A 20,702-nucleotide genomic window follows, 5' to 3' on the forward strand; every position below is an offset into this window, starting at 1 on the left:
CGTACGTAACTTGCCCCGTGTCACACCGCTAGCAACTTAAACTCAACTGATGTGCGAACGAGGAGGAAATTACACCTGGCCAGGAGATGGGAGACGGGAAGTCAGGAACTGAGTCTGACACAGGCTCTCAGTCTTCTCTGTCCATCTCTGCTTCTGTCTGCCTCTGTCCTGCTTGTGTCTGGCCCAACACACATCCCAACCCCTGGACCACACGGTCTTCCAGTTCAGGAGTCCACCATCTCCTAACTTATTCCTAATCCATGGACTGGCGAAGCTGATCGGAGGGTCAGCCCGCGGTGTGCTGGTAAGCGTTTAGCAACTCGCTCTTCCAAGAAAAAGAAAGCCCCCATTTGTAGCCTTTGCCAGTTTCTGTTGCATGAACCCCACCATGGCTGATTTCAAACCACATTCACTAAATATGGAGTTGGGAAGAGGTGTGCCCAGTCCACTCTCATGAACCAGCCGTGGTCTAAGGCTCCAGGGGCAGAGTCAGACGTCTACCACTGGCCGATTAGCTGTGGCCCGGATCGGGTCATGTGGGATCTGGGTGGCTGCCGGCGCCCACCCCTTCACAGCAGAGCAGTCTATGGGAGGTCAAGTTCACAGAGAGCAAGGAGGCCTGTGAAGTTACCAAAAACATGTTCCTGGCTACTCCACACCCATCCCCCCCCCCCGCAATGTTAACACGTCTGGTTTCCTTTTGGGGAGATGAACTACAGATTGGGCTTTCACCCTCTGCTCCAAGCTTAGAGCATGGGTTCTAGGTCTCAGCCAATCAAGTAAGACATTCCGGTCACGGTGATTGGTTCGGGCATGGTACCTAACCAGTCCCAATCACAGCTCCTTTATGGAAGACTTTTCCTGGAGCTTCTGCAAGACAGAGGCTGGACTGCTGGAAATCTGGGGCCCGCGAGGCTGGAGCTGCTGACCCCACAGGGGCCCACGGATGAAACCGACTCTGAGAACAAAGCCAAGTGGAGAGCTGGAGACACCACTGGGCCCTGAGGCTGGCCTGACACCTGCACGGTCCTGGTATGTAAGCCAATAAATCCTTGTTTGGATTGGGCTTTCTATCACTTGCAGCCAAGTGTTGACACCCAAGGCCTGTGAGGACTCGGAGTGAATTCCTGAAGGTGAGCTCCACGGTGACTCTTGGTAGAGTTACATCTGTCTCTCTAAGTCATGCCCAGCAGAGGACCAGCCTTGATAAACTTTGGGGTAGTTAACTCCTGCATTTCCCTCTCAGGCAATCAAAACACTGACCCACCTGGGGAAAATGGATGTGAAGGGGGCTTCTTGGTTCCCTCAATCACTGGAATTGCTTCCACAAGTCCGGGCACTCATAATGGACCCCCAAAGGTGGGCAGGGTAATGGGGATGTGGCTGCCCCTCTGGGAGCGGGGGCTGTAAACCTCACCGGTGGACCCCATACATCCCAAAAGGCCTCACTCAGAATGAGACAAACCTGGCTGAAATCTGTGTTCCTGCCACTTAATTGCAACATGATGCTCAGCAAAAAACAAAACAAAACAAAAAAACCCTCTTGGTTTGCTGCCGCCCTCACGGGGAGCTGTAGGGTAACCAACAACCTAGCACTCGGCTCAGCTGGGGTGAGGCCAGCCCACAGTGAGGGGCCATGTCCCTTCTTCCCCAAGTCTGGGGGGGCGGGGGAGGGGAGAGGAGCAATGGAAAGGTGCCCCCCAGCCCCGCCCTCACACAGAGCACACCACACACCACCGCCACCCAGGTGCGGGTACAGTTTATTCTTCACAACAGAGAAATACAAAGAGCAGAGGGTTTGGAATTCCTTTGTTTCTTGCTCCGTTTAGTGTCTACCCCACATTCGATTTTTATTTTGCTCCCCACCCCTTTACTTAAATATAATGCAAACTTGTTTCCTGAAGCATTGAGGGGCACGTGCCCTCACCTCCCTGCCACCAAGATGCAGACTGAGAAGCCAACAGACTGTTTTCTCTTTTTTAATAAGGTAACTAGTTCTAAATATGGTGGCCTGGAGGTCCCATAGAAAAAAGCAAATGGGGTGTTAACAGTATGTATAACAGCGTATTTACAGGGTAGTAACATGCGGACAAAAAGCTACAATACTGAGTTATCAGACGACGCAAGTCAAACAAAGGGGTGGGGGTGGGGGCAGAGAACCCCGTGGGGGGGGAAAAAAAACCCAGGAAACGTTAAACTGGTAAATCAATGGCGAGTTAAGGCTTAAAAAGTGTATAAAAATAACACAGTTAATATTCAAAACGGAACTCCAGATACAGAATATATAGATGAGTTTCTGTCTAGTTTCCTTTTTTTTTTTTTTTTTTTCCCCGGGGGATGAAGGGGGGCTTCTCCGGGCTCTGTACATAGTTCCTATATACACGGACACGCATGGCTTTCAGATTGGGGTGTGTCTGTGGGGGCTGAGGGCAGGGTATGCTCCTGGGACCCTCCTCCCCGAGGATCCCTTCCCTGCTGAGGGGCCTAGGGCCTGGACTGGGAGTTCCCCCTCCATGACAGGGAAGACAAATAACCCCTCCCTGGGCACTGCCCCATCTGGAGGAAATTCTGGAGGGGGGTGGTCCTAAGCCCAGGCTCACTCCCTCCCCACGCCCCTGCCCACAGTCTGGGATGGTGGGAGAGGTAGCCAATAGGTTTCCTGGCCAGCACCGAGGTAGACTGGGGTGGTCTTCAGGGCAGTGGGGGGCCAGGTCTTACCCAGCCCACCCTCACCCCATTTCCCTGGGCCTGCGCCCAGCCCAGCCCAACGCTGCACCCTTTGGTCCTGCGTATCTCCCGGCCCCTCTCTCATTTTGCCTCCTGAAGCCTGGGCAGCCTTGGGAGCTGCCGCATCCCTCTGCTCAGTAATGCCCAGGGCGTAGCTCGAGAGGTGTGAGCTGGGCACCTAGGGGTGAGTGGCTCACTCCAGCTGCCTCTCCTGTCCCCTCCCACCTCGGGGCCCCCTTTGCAGTCCAGAGACTCAGGCCTGAGCCTTCCCTCAAGACCTGAGGCTGTGGCAAGAGAAGGTCCCACGCTGCCCTCTGGTTCTCTGTGTCCATCTGTCCGATTCTTTTAATTTCTCGGTCTTAGCAGCACCAACTTCTTGGCCAATAAATATCTTTTTTGTTATTTCCAAAACAAACTTTAAAAAAAAAAAAAAAAAAAAACAGTGAAGCAAGTGGAGGGTGGGGAACAAAAAGAAACCCAACAGAGAGGTTCAAAGTGCTCTGAGATCGTCTTTGGATGCCACCAAAACAGTCCAGAATCTTGCAGTTGGCCTGGCCGCCCCCAGAGCTGGACCAGGCAGGGCTTCTGCAGCCCAGGCTTTCTGGAAGGTCAGGAAGGTCATGAGAGAGCTCGGCTGTTCCTGGAGGGCCCCTGGAGGAAGTCGGGGCCTGGTGCTGCCTGGGTCTGTGTCTGCCAGTGGGCAGGGTGGGGCGGCGCCTTGGGTCGGCTCAGATGAGGGAAATTCGCACCGGGATGCCGGGGGACTCCGTCCTCTGGGGCGAGTGGTGGCTCACCAGGTGCTCCACCACCGTGTGTTTGGACATGTGCTTCATCAGGTAGGTCTCCTGTGGGCAGGGGTGAGATTCAGGACACGTAACCAACCAACCATTGGCAAGAGATGCAGGGGAGGCTGCAGTTCCCACAAGTGTCCACTGGAGGGCTCCTTGGTGGGCCAGCTCATGGTGAGCAGGCCTGGCTCTAGGGCGTCAGACGGGGCATGGGGCGTTAGTTCTAGTGAGGCAGCATCGCCACCAGGGGTGGATGCTGGTTCATTTCCCACACTCTGAGCCCACAGCATGCCAGCTGAAGAACTGGCTGGCACCAGGCTCGTCCCTCAGCAGTGCCCACCTGGACTTCTCTAGGGCCAGGCCAACAGGTTGTAATCGGGTATGCTGGCTGAACCTCCGCCTGCCTTGGGGATCGAGCATGGCTGCCCCCTTCTGGATGGTGCTCCAGCGAAGGAAAAGCAGGAGGCCTTGGTCTGAGCTGGGTTCTGCCATCTCCTAGCAGTGGGACCTCAGACGTGTCATCTCCTATGTCCAAGGCTGTTTCCTCCTCTTGAAGGCACAAACTCAAACGGTTGCTATGGTGGACAGAGCTCCCGGCATGCAGTACAGGCTGAGGGGACTGCTCTTTCCCTGGTCTCTACACTGCATTCCAGGTGCTGGTGGGAGCCCCAGCCACTGCAGCCACCGCGGCCCCCCCAACTTGATCCTCCCTGGGAAGAAGGTGGACCCGACAGGACTGGTGACTTGCAGAAGCATAAGCTGGGCATGCTCGGCTCGTCCCTTGAGTGCCCCCACAGGTTCTGCCAAGTCTGACCTGAGGCACCCACAGCTGGGTGGGTGAGGTGACCCAAAGGCTCACCTGCAGGCCCAGAGGCCCCCACACTCAAGGGAGGAGGTGGAGCACCTGGTGAGCCACCACTTGCCCCCCAGGACATAGTCCCCCAGTCTCAAATGTCACTCTGCTCAGAATCTGGTAGAGGAAGACCTCAAATGTGGCGGCAACATGCTTATCAAACACCAGAGGGAAGCCATCAGCAACGTCCAAACTAGGAAACTATTCTTCAGTGACTACTTTGCAAAGGAAAAAAAGGCCCGGGAGGGACGACAGGGTGGGGTTCAACAGATTAAGAGATATATTGATTGGGTGTAACGTGGGGATCTTATCTGGATCTCCATTACAAAATCAAATTGTAAGTAAATAAAATTCTGGCCTTCCGGAGACAAAAACGTGAACGCTGACTGGGTATTTGATGATATCAAGGACTTATGGTAACTGTAAAGATATTGTGGGTATGTTCAAAAAGAGGGGTCCTTGTGTTTAGAGACACAGGGAACATTTTCAGATGAAACAATATGATGTCTATTTTACTTCAAAAAATAGGGATATGGATGAGGCAAGGTTGGTTGACGGTTCTGGGGGCTAATGGGAACATGAAGGTTCACTATGCTAAAATTTGTTAAAGTAGTTTAAAATTCAATCCATTGAACTGTTGTTTTTTTTTCTTTCTCTTTTTTTTTTTTTTTTTAAATAAAAGGTATGTTGGGGGGCCTGGCTGGCTCAGTCAGTGGAGCCTGTGACTCTTGATCTCAGGGTCATAAGTTGAAGCCCCAAACTGGGCACAGAGCCCACTTTAAAAAAAAGATATGTCAACTTACTTTAATTAAAAATAAAGGTAACTATTCTTGTTCTAGAGAGTCCGGTTGAGGCCGCATTCAGGATGGGGCTGCAGGGACACTCCCTGCCCCCAGAGTTCAGACAGACTCCATCCAGAACTACAGCCAGTAAATGCCAGCGGCCCCTCCCCTAGGAGCAGGCATGAGGAGGCAGATGTTGAGAACTTGAGGCCAACACCAGCTGAAGGTCAGCCAGCTGAATGGGGTTCCTAGGTCTCTGTGGTGCCCCACCTCGCCCCTTGGGACCCATTCCCTGCAGGTTCTGCCCTCTGTCTTTCACTTCTCCTCTGCCCTTCGAACTCCAGGGAAGGAGCAGTGTGACGAACCCAGCACCCAGCAAACTGTAGGCCTGGCTGGCACCTGACATACCGCTGACCACCCCACGTGTGCCCCCTCCAGTCAGTGACCTTTCAAAATACCCTCGCAGACAGTCCCTTTCCCCCAATGGCTTCCTGCTCCACCTGGCACGTATCCAAACTCCCTAACAGGGCCCCACAGCCCCGTGTGACCTAATTTTCCTTCAGTTCCTGGACCGCGCCATGTTTGTTCCACCTCAGGGTGTTTGCATTCACCGTTCCCCTGCCTGGAAGGTTCTCACTCTCCTTACCCAAGGCTCCACTGAAATGTTGTCACCCCCTCAGTCAGCCTACCCAGGCCTGTGTCCCCTTCCCAAATCCATTCCAGCCTCCCAGCTGCTTTATCAACCTGTGGTCCTTCAGCCCAGTGGTTCTCTGTCAGAGGCGGCTCCACCCTGGCCCCAGGACATTTGGCAACACCTGGCAACATCTTGGGTTGCCAGAGCTCGGGGAGGGGGTTGCTAGTGAGAGAGGCCAAGGACGTTGCTAACATCCTATCAGGCACCAGGACAGCCCCCCAGCGAAGGTACCCTGCCCACATGTTACCATGCCCTAAGGCTGACAAACCTCCTTAGAGCAATTACCACAATTTGTCATTCCATGTTTATTTGGTGGTTACTTGTTTAATATCTGTCTCCAGCAGTAGACTCCAACCTCCCTGGGGGCAAAGAATGTGTCTTTTGGATTCATCCTGATGCCCAAGCGCCTGGCACAAATGTTCAGTAAACACTGAGCAAATAAACAATGGTGTTGGCCGACATTTATTAGGCGCTGACTGGGCTGGCCAACAGCCCTGTGAGGTAAGAACAGTTACCTCATCCGTTTTACAGATAGGGAAATTGAGGCTCAGTGATGTTTTTGGGGGGAGGGGTTACCTGGGCTCTGTCAACCAGGATATTTCATTAACTGAACACACACACCTAAGTGACTTACCAGGCTCCCTCTTGTGGGTGCTGAAAGGCCTCTGCTGCGGGAAATTCCCACCCAGAAGAGGGGGCTGGATGAGATGACCTACTGTTCAGGCCTTTCCTGAGGTGAGGTGGCTCTGGGCCGAGTCGCTGTGCCCCCTTGTGGCCAGGATGGGGGTTGCAGCTTCCCCAGTGGAAAGGCCCCTCCCCCTCCCTGGCTCTGGAGAGCAGAGTGCCTGGCCCCTCACCTCTGCCTTGAGTGTTCCAGGGCCTAGGGGGAAACCACGCCTGGGAAAGCCAGGCTAAAGGCCACCAGGAGGCTGGGAGCTCGGCCCAGGGCAGCCAAAAACAGAACTGGGAAGCCAAAGCCCTGGCCCAGATCACTCATCATGATCTTGCAGAGTCACTTCCCCTCTCCGGGCCTCAGTTTCCTTGTCTAGAGAATGGGGAGAATCAATACAGATCTGATGAGGAGAAGGCTGAGGCCCAGGGAGAGGAAGAGGCTCCCCAGGGACCCCAGGGGCCCCAGGCACTCACCGAGGTGTAGGCCCGCCCGCACATGCTGCAGCAGTAGGCCTTGGCGTGCTTGATGGCGTGGGCCGAGAGGTGGATCTGCAGGGAGGCGGAGTCCGAGTAGGCCCGGTAGCAGTTGGGACACTTGTAGGGCTTGTCCTTGTTGTGCTGGCGCTGGTGAGACTGTGGGGAGCACAGCAGGGGGTGAGGAGCCAGGCGGGGCTCCCCCAGCCCCACCCCCACCCCCTTCTTCTGCTCCTGCTGCAGGGGGGCAGGCAAGAGGCAGGCAAGAAGCAGGCAAGAGGCAGGTGGACACTCACCTGGAGGTTGGAGAGCTGAGTGAAAGCCTTTTCGCAGCCAGGATGTGGGCACTTGTAGGGTCTGTCGCCTGTGTGAATTCTGCAATGGGCAGCCCAGTGAGGTGGAGTCCCTGACAGACAACCCGGCCAGCTCCAGCCCCCAAGGCCTTGGATGGCCTGCACCATATATTCAGCTCCCAAGCCTCCCAGTCTCCACTCCCCACACTCTCCAGAGACTACCTGGCAAGAGCTTCTTCTTCCTCTGGTCTCCCAGTCTGCCAGTCTGTGACCAGAGCCCTCCTGCTCCCCACTGGTCCCTGCTGAACCCAACCCACCACCAGCATCCACTCAGAGACCCGGCCCAACCCTCCAGCTAAACAGCAGGGGCTTTCTCAGACTGCTTTCTGTCCTTCTCTTCTTCAAAACCCACCCGCAGACCACTGTTGAAAAGAACACAGATCCACCGCTTTGCCAGGAACTTCCCTGTCCACCTTGCCCCTTTCCCTCAGAAGGAAGCCTCTCTCTCTAATTGGCCCCCAGTTTCTGTCTCCTGCCCTGTCCCCACATCAGAGACATGTCTAGGATGGTAACCTGGTCACCCCAGCTACTGAGAGAATGCAGAACAGGGAGACCCTGCAGTTCAGACCCTCTGCCCCCTCCCATTCCTGGGTTCTCATCCTGGCTCCACCATCTACTAGCTCAGTGACCTTGGGGGAAAAAAACCACCAAACCTCAGTTTGCTCATCTGCAAAATGGGCATAAAAATATGCTCAGAGGCTTTGCCAAGCGTTGGCACAAAGTCAGCGCTCAGGAAACACCTGCAATGTTTATTACATGGGGCACCCGTGTGCTCGGTACTTGGAGTGAACAAAACAGACAAAAACCACTGCCTCGTGGGAACAAACAACAAACATGAGCAAAGTAAGTAAATCCCACGTAGAATGTAGTAAGTGCTGTGAGAAGAAAATAAATAAGGTGGGGGGAGCATGAAAGCCCCGTGTGTGTGTGTGTGTGGCAATTTTAAACAGGGTGGTCAGGGCCAGCCTCCCCGGGAGGGTGACTCCAGAGTGACGCTGCTGGCTGTATTTTCTGTTCAAGTCTGTGGTGCTGCTCATGCTTGTCTGACAGGCCAGGTGAGGACGGAGCTGGGCCCAGACGAGGTGCCCGGCACACACGTGGGAGCCCCGTTCTCCACAAAAGCCTCCCACTATCAGCGTGCATGTGTCTTCCGTCACCTGTCTGGCAAACCCTCTCTGCCGAGCAGGCGGGCAGTGGAGGGTTGGCTGGCCCGAACCTTGTTTGCCTCCTTCGCCGCCGAGCACCAGGTGGAGGGAGAACCCGGCCCTGGCCGCTCGGTGTCGGTTCCTTCGCCTAATACCTCGCTGACTGGGCTGCTCTGCCTGTCAACCCGCTCATCAAACAAAGTAAGGTCCCTGTCGCAGCAGGCCTCGTGCCGGATAGGCTGGAATAAAGAACCCTCCCTGCCATCGACAAGACATTGGCTGCCCGCTACAAACATGGATAGGGTCCAGATTCCTTAGTGTGTCACTCAAGGCCCTTCACCATACGCTCTGGCCTCCCCTCACCGCTCCTATGCACCTTCCATCCTGGTCGGAGATCCACTTCTCATCGGGCAACCTTGTCTGACTGATGATTCTGCCCACCACGCCTGTGCCCCCACTGCACCCTCGGCAGGGGAGGCTGCCCCTCCTGTCTCCTCTATGAGACAGGGATCCGAGGGCAAGCACAGGGCCCAGGCTCAGGTGCAAGGCCAGCCCCACCCACAGGCTGCACAGAGACTTGCCAAGTGGAGCTGGGCTGGCCTGGTGTTGAGAACCCATATTCCACCCGCACTTTTCTGGGTGTTAGCCTCAAAGACGGGTCATGGACATAGGGAGTCACGGACTGAATGAATGAAAGCGAGTTCTTTCTTCAGGTCAGTCACTGTCAACAGTAGTGTGCTCAACATAACCCATGCTGTCCATACCGCACGAACATTTGTTGACTGACTGACCAAGCACCTTCCAAAGGACTTTAGGTTCTTCCTCAGGGACCCAGCCAAGCCCTCTTGAAAGGGAAACTGCCCTCCGGCCTCCCCCGGTCCAAGTGTCATGGCTGCTTGGCCTCTTCCCTGGCCTCCACCCGCCACTGTAGCAGTGCGGGGATCCGACCTTGTCGTGGCCCTGCCTGGCAACCTCCACAGTCTCTCCCTTTTCCAAACCCCGTGCCCCGGCATTCAAGGCCTTGGTTTCTAAAGCCTCCCCCTCCACCACTGCCCTCCCCAGCATGGCATCCTTCCAACTTCCCTGCAATGTGCATGCATCCCCGAGGAAGCCTCCGAGCCTTTGCTCATGCTGCTGCCCCATCTCTAGGGAGGGCTACAGACGACCCCTCAACACCCGACCCCGATGGTCCTCCCCCACCTCCCCCACGTACTTCACTCCTTCGTGGAAGTTTCCACACCCACCAGCCTCCCAGGTCACAGTGGGGTGCCTCTGGGCCAGAGCCTGCCTCTGGCCACTGATCCGCCCTTGTGTGTGCCCCCCAGCACTGGGCTGGCTCCGAAGGGGCACCGGGGAGTGCCAGCTGGGTGAACAGGGGGCCAGGCTGCATGCTCCCAGTGACACCGAGCCCCAGAGCTCTTCGGTCCCTGACCTGCAAGTCAGAGCCAGGCCCTCAATTCCCACATCAGAGTCCTGTCCTTGCAAAGCATCTTCTCAGTAGGGGAGCCCCCAGCCCTGGCTCCCACAAGTGCAGTGAAGGGGAGCTCACCACAGACCCCAGGCGACAGAGGGAAGCTGAGCTGCGGCACAGGGAAGTCGAGCTGAAATCGGGGCCCCTGGACGGCCCCAGCCCCACCTGGGGCCCCAGACACTCGCTCTGCCCCCGCCCAGCCGAGCTTCTCCCGCAGCCTCACAGCCACAGCCCCTTCCTCCCAGGGTCCTGGGATTGAGCCCCACATCAGGCTCCTGCTTTTCTTTACTTGCTGTGTCTTCCTTTCACAGAAGGAGGTCCCACCAGAACGCTCCAGCTCCCAGGAACCACATTACCCCCAAAATGCTCCCATCTTTCTCAACAATCAGAGTAATCTTGCTCAACCTGTTTCTAAGTCCATTTCTATTACGTGACCAGGGCTGGATCAGCCTTGGACATGATCTTATATTCCAGTCATTACTGGCAGTCACCCTTGAATGATAGATTTGATTAGATGCCCTGACTGGTTCTCCGTGAAGGAGCAAAAAGCAGGAAGGAGTCTCCGTGGAATGGGAGAAAACAAGGAACCTGGAATCTGGTTGCTTCTTTGTGTTTGGCTTTTTTTGTTTGTTTGCCTAACAGATTCTAGGACTTCTGGGCATGTGGGACATCCACCTCTTTGTCACTGGGTTAGGACACATTGGTTTAATTATAGGTGCCACTGTCTACTGACTAATAATTTGTTTCTCATGTTAACAGGATCCTCTTACGTTGCTCGTCTCGTTTCCCACCATTAACTCAAATCACTCAAGAGGAAAAAAAAAATGTGTGTCCTCAGGAATAGAGAGCAATCCCTGGATCAGGAAATATCCTCCTTCACGGGCCTGTTAATTTTTTGTTGCTGTTTTGGTCATGGTCTTAATATTTTAAAACAAAAGTTTACATCTGAAAAAAACTAGGGATTCTTTTTTCCTAAGATTTTATTTATTCATGAGAGAGAGAGCACAAGAGACAGCACAAGCAGGGGGAGGGGCAGAGGGAGAAGGAGAAGCAGGCTCCCCAGCGAGCAGGGAACCTGACACAGGGCTCGATCCCAGGACCCTGGGATCATGACCTGAGCCAAAGGCAGATGCTTAACTGACTGAGCCACCCAGGCGCCCCAAAACTATTCTTCATACTTATCACTACTTGCTACTGTGTTTATTTTCTCTTAGACCGATGTTCAGACCTTGCCTAGGCTGTCCACTTTGTGCCCTCAGCCTTCTCAAATCCAGGCCCCAAATCAGAATAAAATTATCAAAGTATCTTTTACACCCAAACGCTCCTGGCCTTTCTAGATGGCCACCAGACAACCCCAAAGATTTCCTTCTTTGCTTTATAACAAGAGTGGTGCTCCAAATGATCGAGCCTTTTGTATTTTCTGTATTTCTAATTAGCAAACACTAGAGCAAGCTGCTCTATGAAGATGCAAGTGTAAGAACGTTGGCAAATCAAAAGAAGAGACACTCAGGAGCGCCTGGGTAGCTTAGTCAATTAAGCGTCCAACTCTTGACTTTAGCTCAGGTCATGATCTCAAGGTTGTGAGATCGAGCCCCGTGTCAGGCCTCGTGTCAGGCTCTGTGCTGGGTGTGGAGTCTGTTTGGGATTTTCTCTCTTCCTCTCCCTCTGCCCCTCTCCCACCCTCCCTCTCTTAAAAAAAAAAAAGAAGAGACGCTCTATCTCCCTGTATTAATTTTATATTTTATGTGTACATATATATATACAGAAAATGTCTTATATATTTATTATATATATGATTATATGTAATTTATACAAATACATAGTATAACAGAATTATAATGCTATATAAGTCAAAAAATATTTCATTTATTTGTCAGAGAGAGAGAGAGAGAGAGAGAGAGCGCGCGCGCGCACAAGCAGGGGGGAGGGGCAGACGGAGAGGGAGAAGCAGGCTTCCCGCTGAGCAAGGAGCCTGCTGCGGGACTCGATCCCAGGACCCCTGGATTATGACCTGAGCGGAAGGCAGACGCTTAAAAGACTGAGCCACCCAGGAGTCCCAATTTGTGCACTTTTTTTAAATGGAGACAAAAAAACCAGTAATTTATTTTCAGGTCCAATAAAAATCAAAAGAAATGTCCTTAAAAAAGTTTTTTCTACATTTAACTATACTTATCAATTAGTGACAATCCTAACACGTGCTTTAGGAGATACAGAGCCTGAAGATGGGTCAATGCCCTTGCTGCCTAAAATATATATATATATTTTTTAAAGATTTATTTATTTATTTGAGAGAGCGAGAATGAGAGAGAGAGAGTACAAGAGACGGGGGAGGGTCAGAGGGAGAAGCAGACTCTCTGCTGAGCAGGAAGCCCGATGCGGGACTCGATCCCGGGACTCCGGGACCATGACCTGAGCCGAAGGCAGTCCCTTAACCAATTGAGCCACCCAGGCGCCCTGCCTAAAATATATTCTTAATCTGTAAAATTGATCATGCATTCTATCTTAATAGAAGACTCCATTCTCCTCCATTCTGACATTGTTGATTGTTACAATAAATGTTTATTATTACGATAAATGGACCAGTCATTCAGGCTTATCAACACTTCCCTGTCCCACCTGCCTAAAGGCCTCTGCTTCAGGTCAGAAGTCCAGTCTTCCAAAGAAGACACCAAGAGATTATGGCCTCAGTTGAGGACTGTAACACATGCACTTGGCTCTCCAGGCTCCAGGGAATAGATGAATGCGCGCAGCCTCCACCGTGACACCATCACCTTGACCAGACACTGCCTGAGGCCAAGGCAGGATCCAAGAGTCTGCAGTCCAGAAGCAGACACTTTGGTAGACCAGACGAACTACCCAAGGTCAGCAGAACAGGTATTAGGACCTCGAACCGAATGAAAGTGATTTAAGTGGGGTTCATTTCTATTTCCTAAAGGGGATATGGGAAGACCCTTTTCTTCTTTGATCTACACCTCTAATCCTCAATTTAGGAGGCTATATTTGAACCAGGAATAAAATATTCCTTAAATGGTGCCTTTCCAACTAACCCTTCAGAATTCTGGGGGAGGAGGGAAACTATAAATATTTAACATAGATATAAACTCATGAATTATCAAGGAAATTTTAAAATAATAGTTCTATTGGGGCACCTGGGTGGCTCAGTCCGTTGAACGTCCGACTCTTGATTTCAGCTCAGGTCATGACCTTGGGGTCATGGGCCCCGAGTCAGGCTGTGCGCTCAGCGATGAGTCTGCTTCTCTGCTTGAGGATGCTCTCTCTCTCCCTCTGCCCCTCCCTCCCCCACCTGCTCCCCACTCTCTCCCTCTCTCTAAAATAAATACATCTTTAAAAAAATAATAAGGGCGCCTGGGTGGCTCAGTTGGTTGGGCGACTGCCTTCGGCTCAGGTCATGATCCTGGAGTCCCGGGATCGAGTCCCACATCTGGCTCCCCGCTCAGCGGGGGGTCTGCTGCTCCCTCTGACCCTCTTCCCTCTCATGCTCTCTGTCTCTCATTCTCTCTCTCTCAAATAAATAAAATCTTTAAAAAATAAATAAATAAATAAATAAATAAATAATAAAATAACAGTTCTGTTGAAAACAGCATGTTACTCGCCCCACCTACAAAACTGCTCAGAACAATTGCCGACAAATATTCACAGTGCCTTCCCTGGGGTCATCTTCTCTTATGGCCGTTAGGTTGGTAAATAGGGTCAGTAAGAATCTGTCCTCCTTCCCAACAGGGTATATAATTGGGTAAATCAAATTTGTAACCATGACCATGCCAGAAATGTCACATTTAAAAGACAAATTTCATTTAATTAGGCATGACAAGCCTGAGAGTGAAACACACGGACCATCCTTCCCACGTGGGATGTGGCCTCTGTGGGAAGCTGCACAGGATCTGCTCCCTGGCTTGTGGATTCCCAGCCTTTAAGGTTACAGAAAACGTTACTCCTGCCAGTCTGAAACACTGACAAACGGGGATTCTGCCAAAAGGCACCCTTACCGTTACAGGCTATGTGGGCACCACCCGACAAGGCTTACCTGCATGGTTCAAGGTTTCTGGTCTTAGATAATATCCTAAGAAATTTTTCCACACACACAGATTAAAATGATGACCCGGGCGTTCCGCGAAGTCTCCTGATAGAAGTTAGCTCTGAAGCCTTAGCATCATATGTTCTGATCTTAAAAGCCATACAACCAGCAACTCTTTGTTTATTAATCATCACCTCATTACACAGGCCTGTGTCCAGAAAGCTGGCCAAACTTAAAAAAAAAAAAAAAATCAAAGCAATGACAAACATCAGAAAATTGCTGGAACAAAATGCTATGATCCGATCCTTATGCCTCAGGAGCCACAGGACCGAGGGAACGGACAGAGGCCTTGTCCTGCTTGCACTCTGCCATTGCTCTCTTACGATCAAACCTGCGCATTCTGCCTCCGAGTCCAAGAACTAGACAAACAAGGCATTCTGCGCCCCATGATAAAGCCTACCGAGACAATGGACATATCCGAATAAATCACAACAGTAACAACAATTTTAAAAAACCCGAAAAGCAAAAACTAGGGTCTGTCTCGCATCAGTCCCCCAAAGAGAGAAAACTTGATCGCTTCCGGCAAGTTACAAGCTCCACAGGAAAAACAACGGTATCCCTGACTTTCACAAAGCTGCTATTGGCCAACACACAGCGGCGCTCACAGACATGATCGTCGGTGGGGGGAAAACTAATGTGTTTCTCTCTGAAGAGATGAACTGCAATCTTGGTAACCTTTGGTTTGTTTCTTTAAATACCTATGGTATTTTTACTTGCAGAGTGGCGAGTCAGCCTTTCTGATGTCTGTACTCCCTTGCAAAAACCTGTCTTTCCTTAAAGCATTTATATTTCTGAATCTTTCACACACTCCACTAGATCGTATGCCTATGAGGACAGGGATTTTTGTCTGTTTTGTTCACTGCTGTGTTCCCAGCACCTAGAATCATGCCTGTCTTAGAGCAGAGGCTCTGTAAATATTTGTTAAATGGTGAATCGTATGCCCTATAAAAGATAGTTCTACTTATTCCACAAATATTCCACAAATGCCCAGATGCTTATTACGTGCCATACACTGGGGATATGGGTACGGAGGGGACCAAGCCCTTGCCTTCAAGAGCCCCCAATATATTTGGGGCGGTGGACAAAGAATGTGACACGTACAAGACAGCAGGCCATTGCTCTGATGGGGATGCACGGGGCCTGGTGGAGCCCCAGGAGGACTTCCCGGAGGAAGCTAAAAGGAGAGATGGCTAGGAGAGGGCCAGAGAAACAGGATAAAGAAGGGAGAGGGTGTTTCAGGTAAAGGATATGGCAGATGAGAAACAGTGGGAAGGGCGGCACAGTAGTGACAGCAGAGGCCTGTGAGGTCTACAAAGGTCACACCATCAAAGGCCTCAAATGCCAAGGAGTTTGTTCTTGACCGTCAGGGCAGCGGGCACCTGCTCGTACCAGGTCCACGAGCCCGGCGCAAGTGCCGAGCTGAGACCAGCTGCAGGGGGGCAGCCCCAGGCAGGCCACTCACCTGGTGTGCTGCTGGAGGTGGGAGAGCTGTCGGAAGGACTTATCACAGTAGGAGCAGTGGTAGGGCTTGACGCCCAGGTGGATGCGCAGGTGCTGGGCCAGGTAGGAGGCGTTGGCAAAGGACTTGGAGCAGTGCGGGCACTTGTGGGGCTTGGCCTCGGTGTGTGACTTGGAGTGAATCTGCATCTCAGACTTGGTGAAAAAGGTCAGCGGGCACACCTTACACCTGTGGGGCATGAGGCACGTTCACACCTGGGAAGACCCCCACCCTCTGCCCGGAAGCGCAGGGGACCTCCCGCACTGCACAGACCCTGCGCCCAGCATAGAGCTTTCTTGTGAGGAGCCCCAGGGGCACAGGCCCACCAGGGAAAGCCGGGGGGGCAGGCTCCCAGCCTGACACCCTCCAATCCGGAGGCCAAGGCTCTTCCACCGGGGGCTCCATTCACAGAATCAGGGAAACGCTTTACATTTCCCAGGGGAGAGGGGCCTGGCAATCCTGGGGACGTGTGCCCAGGGCCACAGCCCACAACACTCGGAATAAGAAGTTCTCCTCCCAGCTACACGTCAGAAGCATCTGGGGAGCTTTCAAAAACGGATGACTGGCCCTCTGCATGTCCCCCCGCCTAATAAAGTAAATCAGAATTTCTGGAGGTACGGTCCTGGGATTGGCATTTTCTAAGTGCTCCCTAGATGATCCAAACTTGGGGGCTGAGAATACTGCTTGAAGGGAGGAGGAAAGGACTCCCACGGCTCCAGGCTAGGGTGAGCTGGGTCCCCAGCAGCCCTGCATAAGCATGGGAGGACAGCCCTAGCCCACCTGCGAAGGGGCTGTGGGTGGGGCTTGTCAGGAGAACCCCGCTCCTCGGGACCTGGCACCCACCCTGAGCCCCTGGGGCCCCTCTTTCCAGCCCCAGCTGTCGGGCTCCTAGGGCAGCCCTTGATGCGAGGCTCTGGCCCAAGCCCTTGTGGACCCCCTTTCCGCCAAGACCCCCACCTGTATGTCTTGCCCTCCTTGGCAGTCTCGCCTGAGGCCAGGATGGGGTAGGGGACTACGAGAACAGGCGGCCCCCCTGGGTTCTCCGCCTTGATCTTTTTGCGGCCGCGCTCGGACTTGGGGGGGCCAAGCAGGCCGTGGCCCTGGATTGTCTTGATGGAGTCCAGGAGGGGGGGGCTGGTGATCCCTGAGATGAGGGTGGGGGACGAGGCGATGAGGCGGCTCTGGCTGGTGGTGGTGGGTGTGGACGGGGTGCTGGTACCCGTGCCCGCACTCGACTCGGACGTGCTCACAGCCGGGGTCCGGGAGGAGAGCCCCAGACCTGCAGAAGACACAGGGCGGGGGAGGCAGCTTCAGAGACCTTTCCAAGCCTCCTCTTCCCTTCGTAAATTACCCAGGGGTGACTACACGAGAGTCCGTGTATGTGTAAGAGGCCTGACACACCGAAGAACTAAATTGGGTTGGTAACAGAGGCACTTTGGAAATACTTTAAACCACAGGAAAAAAACACAAAGATGTTCACTACTGTGTTATTTGCACTATCAAAAAATTAGAGGAACTGAAATATGCAACATTAGGGAAGGGGTCGATACGTTCCGATCAGTCTTCTCCACTGAACATTAACTGCCCATTAAAAAAATATGTTTGTAAAACAAAACACACACACACACACAAAACAAACAAAACCAGCATATGTATGCAGAGGAAAAAGTAAGTAGGAGAAGATGTACCAAAAGTGATGTGGACAGCACAACTGGGAGTAATTTTTTTTAAGTATTTTGGCTTAACTGTACTTTGATTCTTTGACAATGTACTTTTTAAAAAACTTCTGTAATACAGGAGCGCCTGGCTGGCTCAGTCAGAGGTTTGACTCAGTCAAGTGGCTGACTCTTGATCTCGGGGTGGTGGGTTCAAGCCCCACTTGGGTGTTGAGATTACTTAAAAAAAAATAAAAGCTTTTAAAAAAGGGAAAAGGAAAAAAATAAACTTTTGTAATAAAAGTCATTCTTTTAAAAATGAGGGGACTAGAAACATTTACAATATCAGATGAAGCAGACAAAAAGATGAAAATGGTATCTTTCATGCAACTAAAAGGATGCTTCTTTTAAAAAGAAACCAAAAATCTATCCATTGAGAAAGGTAAGCTCCAGAGATGGACAAGTGTTCGTGTCAGCCGCTGCCAGTGGGAGTATGCATTTTCACCCTCAATGGAGGGATGATTGGCAGAAGCCATTAATATGTCAAACATACATAACTTTTTTTTAATTTTATTTATTCATTTGAGAGACAGAGAGAGCATGAGCCGGGGAGAGAGGCAGAGGCAGAGGGAGAAGCAGACTCCCTGCTGAGCTGGGAGCCCGATGTGGGGTTCAGTCCCAGGACCCTGGGATCAGGATCTGAGCTAAAGGCAGACGCTTAACCATCTGAGCCACCCAGGTGCCCCAAATATACGTAACTTCTGACGAAGCAATGTGACTTCTAGAACTTGCCCATAAAAAAATATTTGCACACGAGCACAAAGATCTGTGTATATGGACCTTCTATACGACCAGACTGGACACAACCCATTTGTCCTCAGCAGGGGCTGTGTAAAGAGATGTAGCCCACCCTCACTATGAAGGACTGAGCAGCCATGAAAACAAGAAAGATGCTGTGCAGTGGTGGAGAACGCCCAAATGTGCTGTCGTCAGGTGAAAAAGCAAATCGTAGACAGTATGAACCCATGTATTTAAAAAAAAAAAAACACACATCTAAGCTTCCTGTGTAGGTAATTGACAATACAGATGTGTGTGTTAATGCACAGAAATAGATCTGAGAAGACACACCCAACTAAATTTGTGTATAAACTGTGGTTCGCTCTAGGGAGGAAGAATTTTCTAGTAAAAGGAGATTTTCATACTTTGTCTATCTGCTTCTATGTTATTTGAATTTTTTACCTGGTGAATTCATCCATTTTTTTCTATCTGTGATTAAAGGATAAAATCAAATAAATTATAGAGAAAACATGAAAATGCTAACAGTTGTAGGACTAGGGCTAATTTTTACTCTTTTCAGCTTGTCTGTAATTTCTACATTTTCTATAAGGACTATGAATTACCCTTATAATTAAAAAAAGCATTAAATATGCTTATGACAGAATGGTGGGTAGGAAAAGCGAGTTGAAGTTATGGGCAGAGCCCCACTACAAGCTCAGCAAAACACACAGGCATATTAAAAAATAAACAAAAAAGATGGAAAAGGAAGGAAATGAACCAAAAGGCTCTCCTAAGCTGCTGGGTTAGGAGCTGGGGATTATGAGTGGGTTTTTTTTCCCCGAGTTTCTCTTTTTTCCAAATTTCCCTTAATATGCTTATATTACTTTTTTAATATTACTTCTATAATGAAAAAAATAAATTTAATAAAATCATAATAAGGGGGGATGTGAAGAGTGGGGCTGGGGACTTGGGGAGGCTCACTAGGTCCCATAATTGCTGGGCGTCTCTGAGAGAAGGGGGGAATGAGAAGAGAGGCAGAGGCACCCAGCTGGAGGCAGGGGTGAGCCCGGGGAGGGACAAAGGCCCGGCTGCAGTGGCCTCCAGGGAGAGCCTGCCCCCCAGGTTCTGAGGCAGACACCAGGCAGCCCCGGCCACATAACACCACCTCGGGATGTGCGGGACACCCCGGTCTCAACCTATCCAAGCCTGAGCGCACCTCTTTCCCTACCCCGCGTTTCCCCCTACGATTCCTTGGCCCTTCCATGGCAGTGCCTGGGCTGTTCTCTCAGCTCCTCTCCCTCTTCACCCCTGCAGCCAGCCCAGCACCAAGCCCTGTCCATTCCCCTCAACAAGTCTCAGATCTGTCCCCTTCTCTCCGACCTCACTGCCACTGCCTGATCCAGGCCACCACTCTCTCTTACAGATCTCCCTGCCTCCTTTTCTCTCCCAGCAAGCCAGTCCCCACCTCCCAGGCAGACTCAGCTTTGCAACCCAAATCTTAGCATTCCCCTCCCCTACGTAAAAATCTTCCATGGCGGGGCGCCTGGGTGGCTCAGTGGTTAAGCGTCTGCCTTCGGCTCAGGTCATGATCCCAGGGTCCTGCGATCGAGCCCCGCGTCCAGCTCCCTGCTCCACGGGAGGCCTGCTTCTCCCTCTCCCACTCTCCCTGCTTGTGTTCCCTCTCTCGCTGTGTCTGTCTGTCAAATAAATAAGGTCTTTAAAAAAAAAAAATCTTCCATGGTTCCGCACTGCCCGAGGGTAAAGTCCAAACTGCACAGCCTGGCCCACAGGGCCCGTCACATGCAGTCTGCTTCCTCTCTAGAGACCAGCTAGAGCCAAGGGTCATGAACACCCGGGCTCTGGAACCACACTGCCTGTGCAACTCTGCCTCAGTTTCCTCATCTGTTAAGTGGAGACATCAGGGTGAGCACGAAACTGTTGTTTCCTAAGTCAAAACCGGTCAACTGCTCAACCTAATAACTAGCAGTGCCCACCGCACGGGGCTGCTGGGAGTAATAAACGAACACTGTCGGCCACACACAGGCGCTCACCTGGAACCAGCTGCCATATTACGAGTGTAATCACCATGATCACCATCATCATCTGCCCCTCCCACCCGGACGGACCGTCCTACCCGTGCCTTCTACACACAGACCCGCTTTGCACATGCTGTTCCCTCTCCCGCTCCACTGCGGTCGTTAACAGCCAACCTCTCCCGGCATCGGGGCCCCTTCGTTCACCCCCAACAAGTCTGGTCAGGGCTCTTCTCCCAGCAGGCAGCGCCCCCGCCCAGGGCCAGGCGACTTAGGGGGCTGGGTCCTCCCAGGACCGAGCCCCCTTCGCCCCGCCCCCGCCCCGCCCCCGCCAGCCCCGCCCCCTCCCGGCCAGCCGTACCTGTGACGGTGCTGGTGGCCGGCCGCGCGTGCAGCGCCACGTCGGGCTGCGGCACGGCCTGCGGGTGCAGCCCCGGCACCTGCTGCAGCTTGGGCAGCGACATGACGGCCTGGCTGCTCTCGGCCGGCGCCGGCGGCACCAGCAGCGGCTGCTGCGACGAGGCCGACGTGGGCGGCAGGTGGGGCGGCCGGATCTTCTCCGCCATCAGCTGCTCCTTGATCTTGTTAATCAGGACCAGGTTGTCCAGCTGCGGGCGGGAGAGAAGAGGCACTGAGGGGGCTGGGGCCGCGTCCGGCCCCTTCCCCGGGCCAACGGTCCCCCGC

The 20,702-nt window shown here is 52.5% G+C and overlaps 1 protein-coding gene across 2 annotated transcripts in view; it reads right to left on the bottom strand.

Annotated features, from left to right (window-relative positions):
• Positions 1-2,304: 2,304 nt before the first annotated feature.
• ZNF362 (zinc finger protein 362) overlaps positions 2,305-20,702 on the bottom strand; it is a 37,249-nt gene continuing 18,851 nt past the window's right edge. For both annotated transcript variants that reach the window (XM_088022510.1, XM_088022511.1), the window contains exons 4-9: positions 20,380-20,626; positions 16,511-16,832; positions 15,518-15,742; positions 7,287-7,365; positions 6,991-7,149; positions 2,305-3,572 (exon numbers count right to left, since the gene is read on the bottom strand). In XM_088022510.1, coding sequence (XP_087878636.1) covers positions 3,456-3,572; positions 6,991-7,149; positions 7,287-7,365; positions 15,518-15,742; positions 16,511-16,832; positions 20,380-20,626 — 1,149 coding nt within the window. In that variant the 3' untranslated portion in view covers positions 2,305-3,455. The remainder of the gene's footprint in view (positions 3,573-6,990; positions 7,150-7,286; positions 7,366-15,517; positions 15,743-16,510; positions 16,833-20,379; positions 20,627-20,702) is intronic.

This window comes from Eumetopias jubatus, unplaced genomic scaffold (genome assembly GCF_037043125.1).
Source record: "Eumetopias jubatus isolate StellerSeaLion01/CBP00866 unplaced genomic scaffold, mEumJub1_p1.0 scaffold_4, whole genome shotgun sequence".
Taxonomy (NCBI): Eukaryota; Metazoa; Chordata; class Mammalia; order Carnivora; family Otariidae; genus Eumetopias; species Eumetopias jubatus.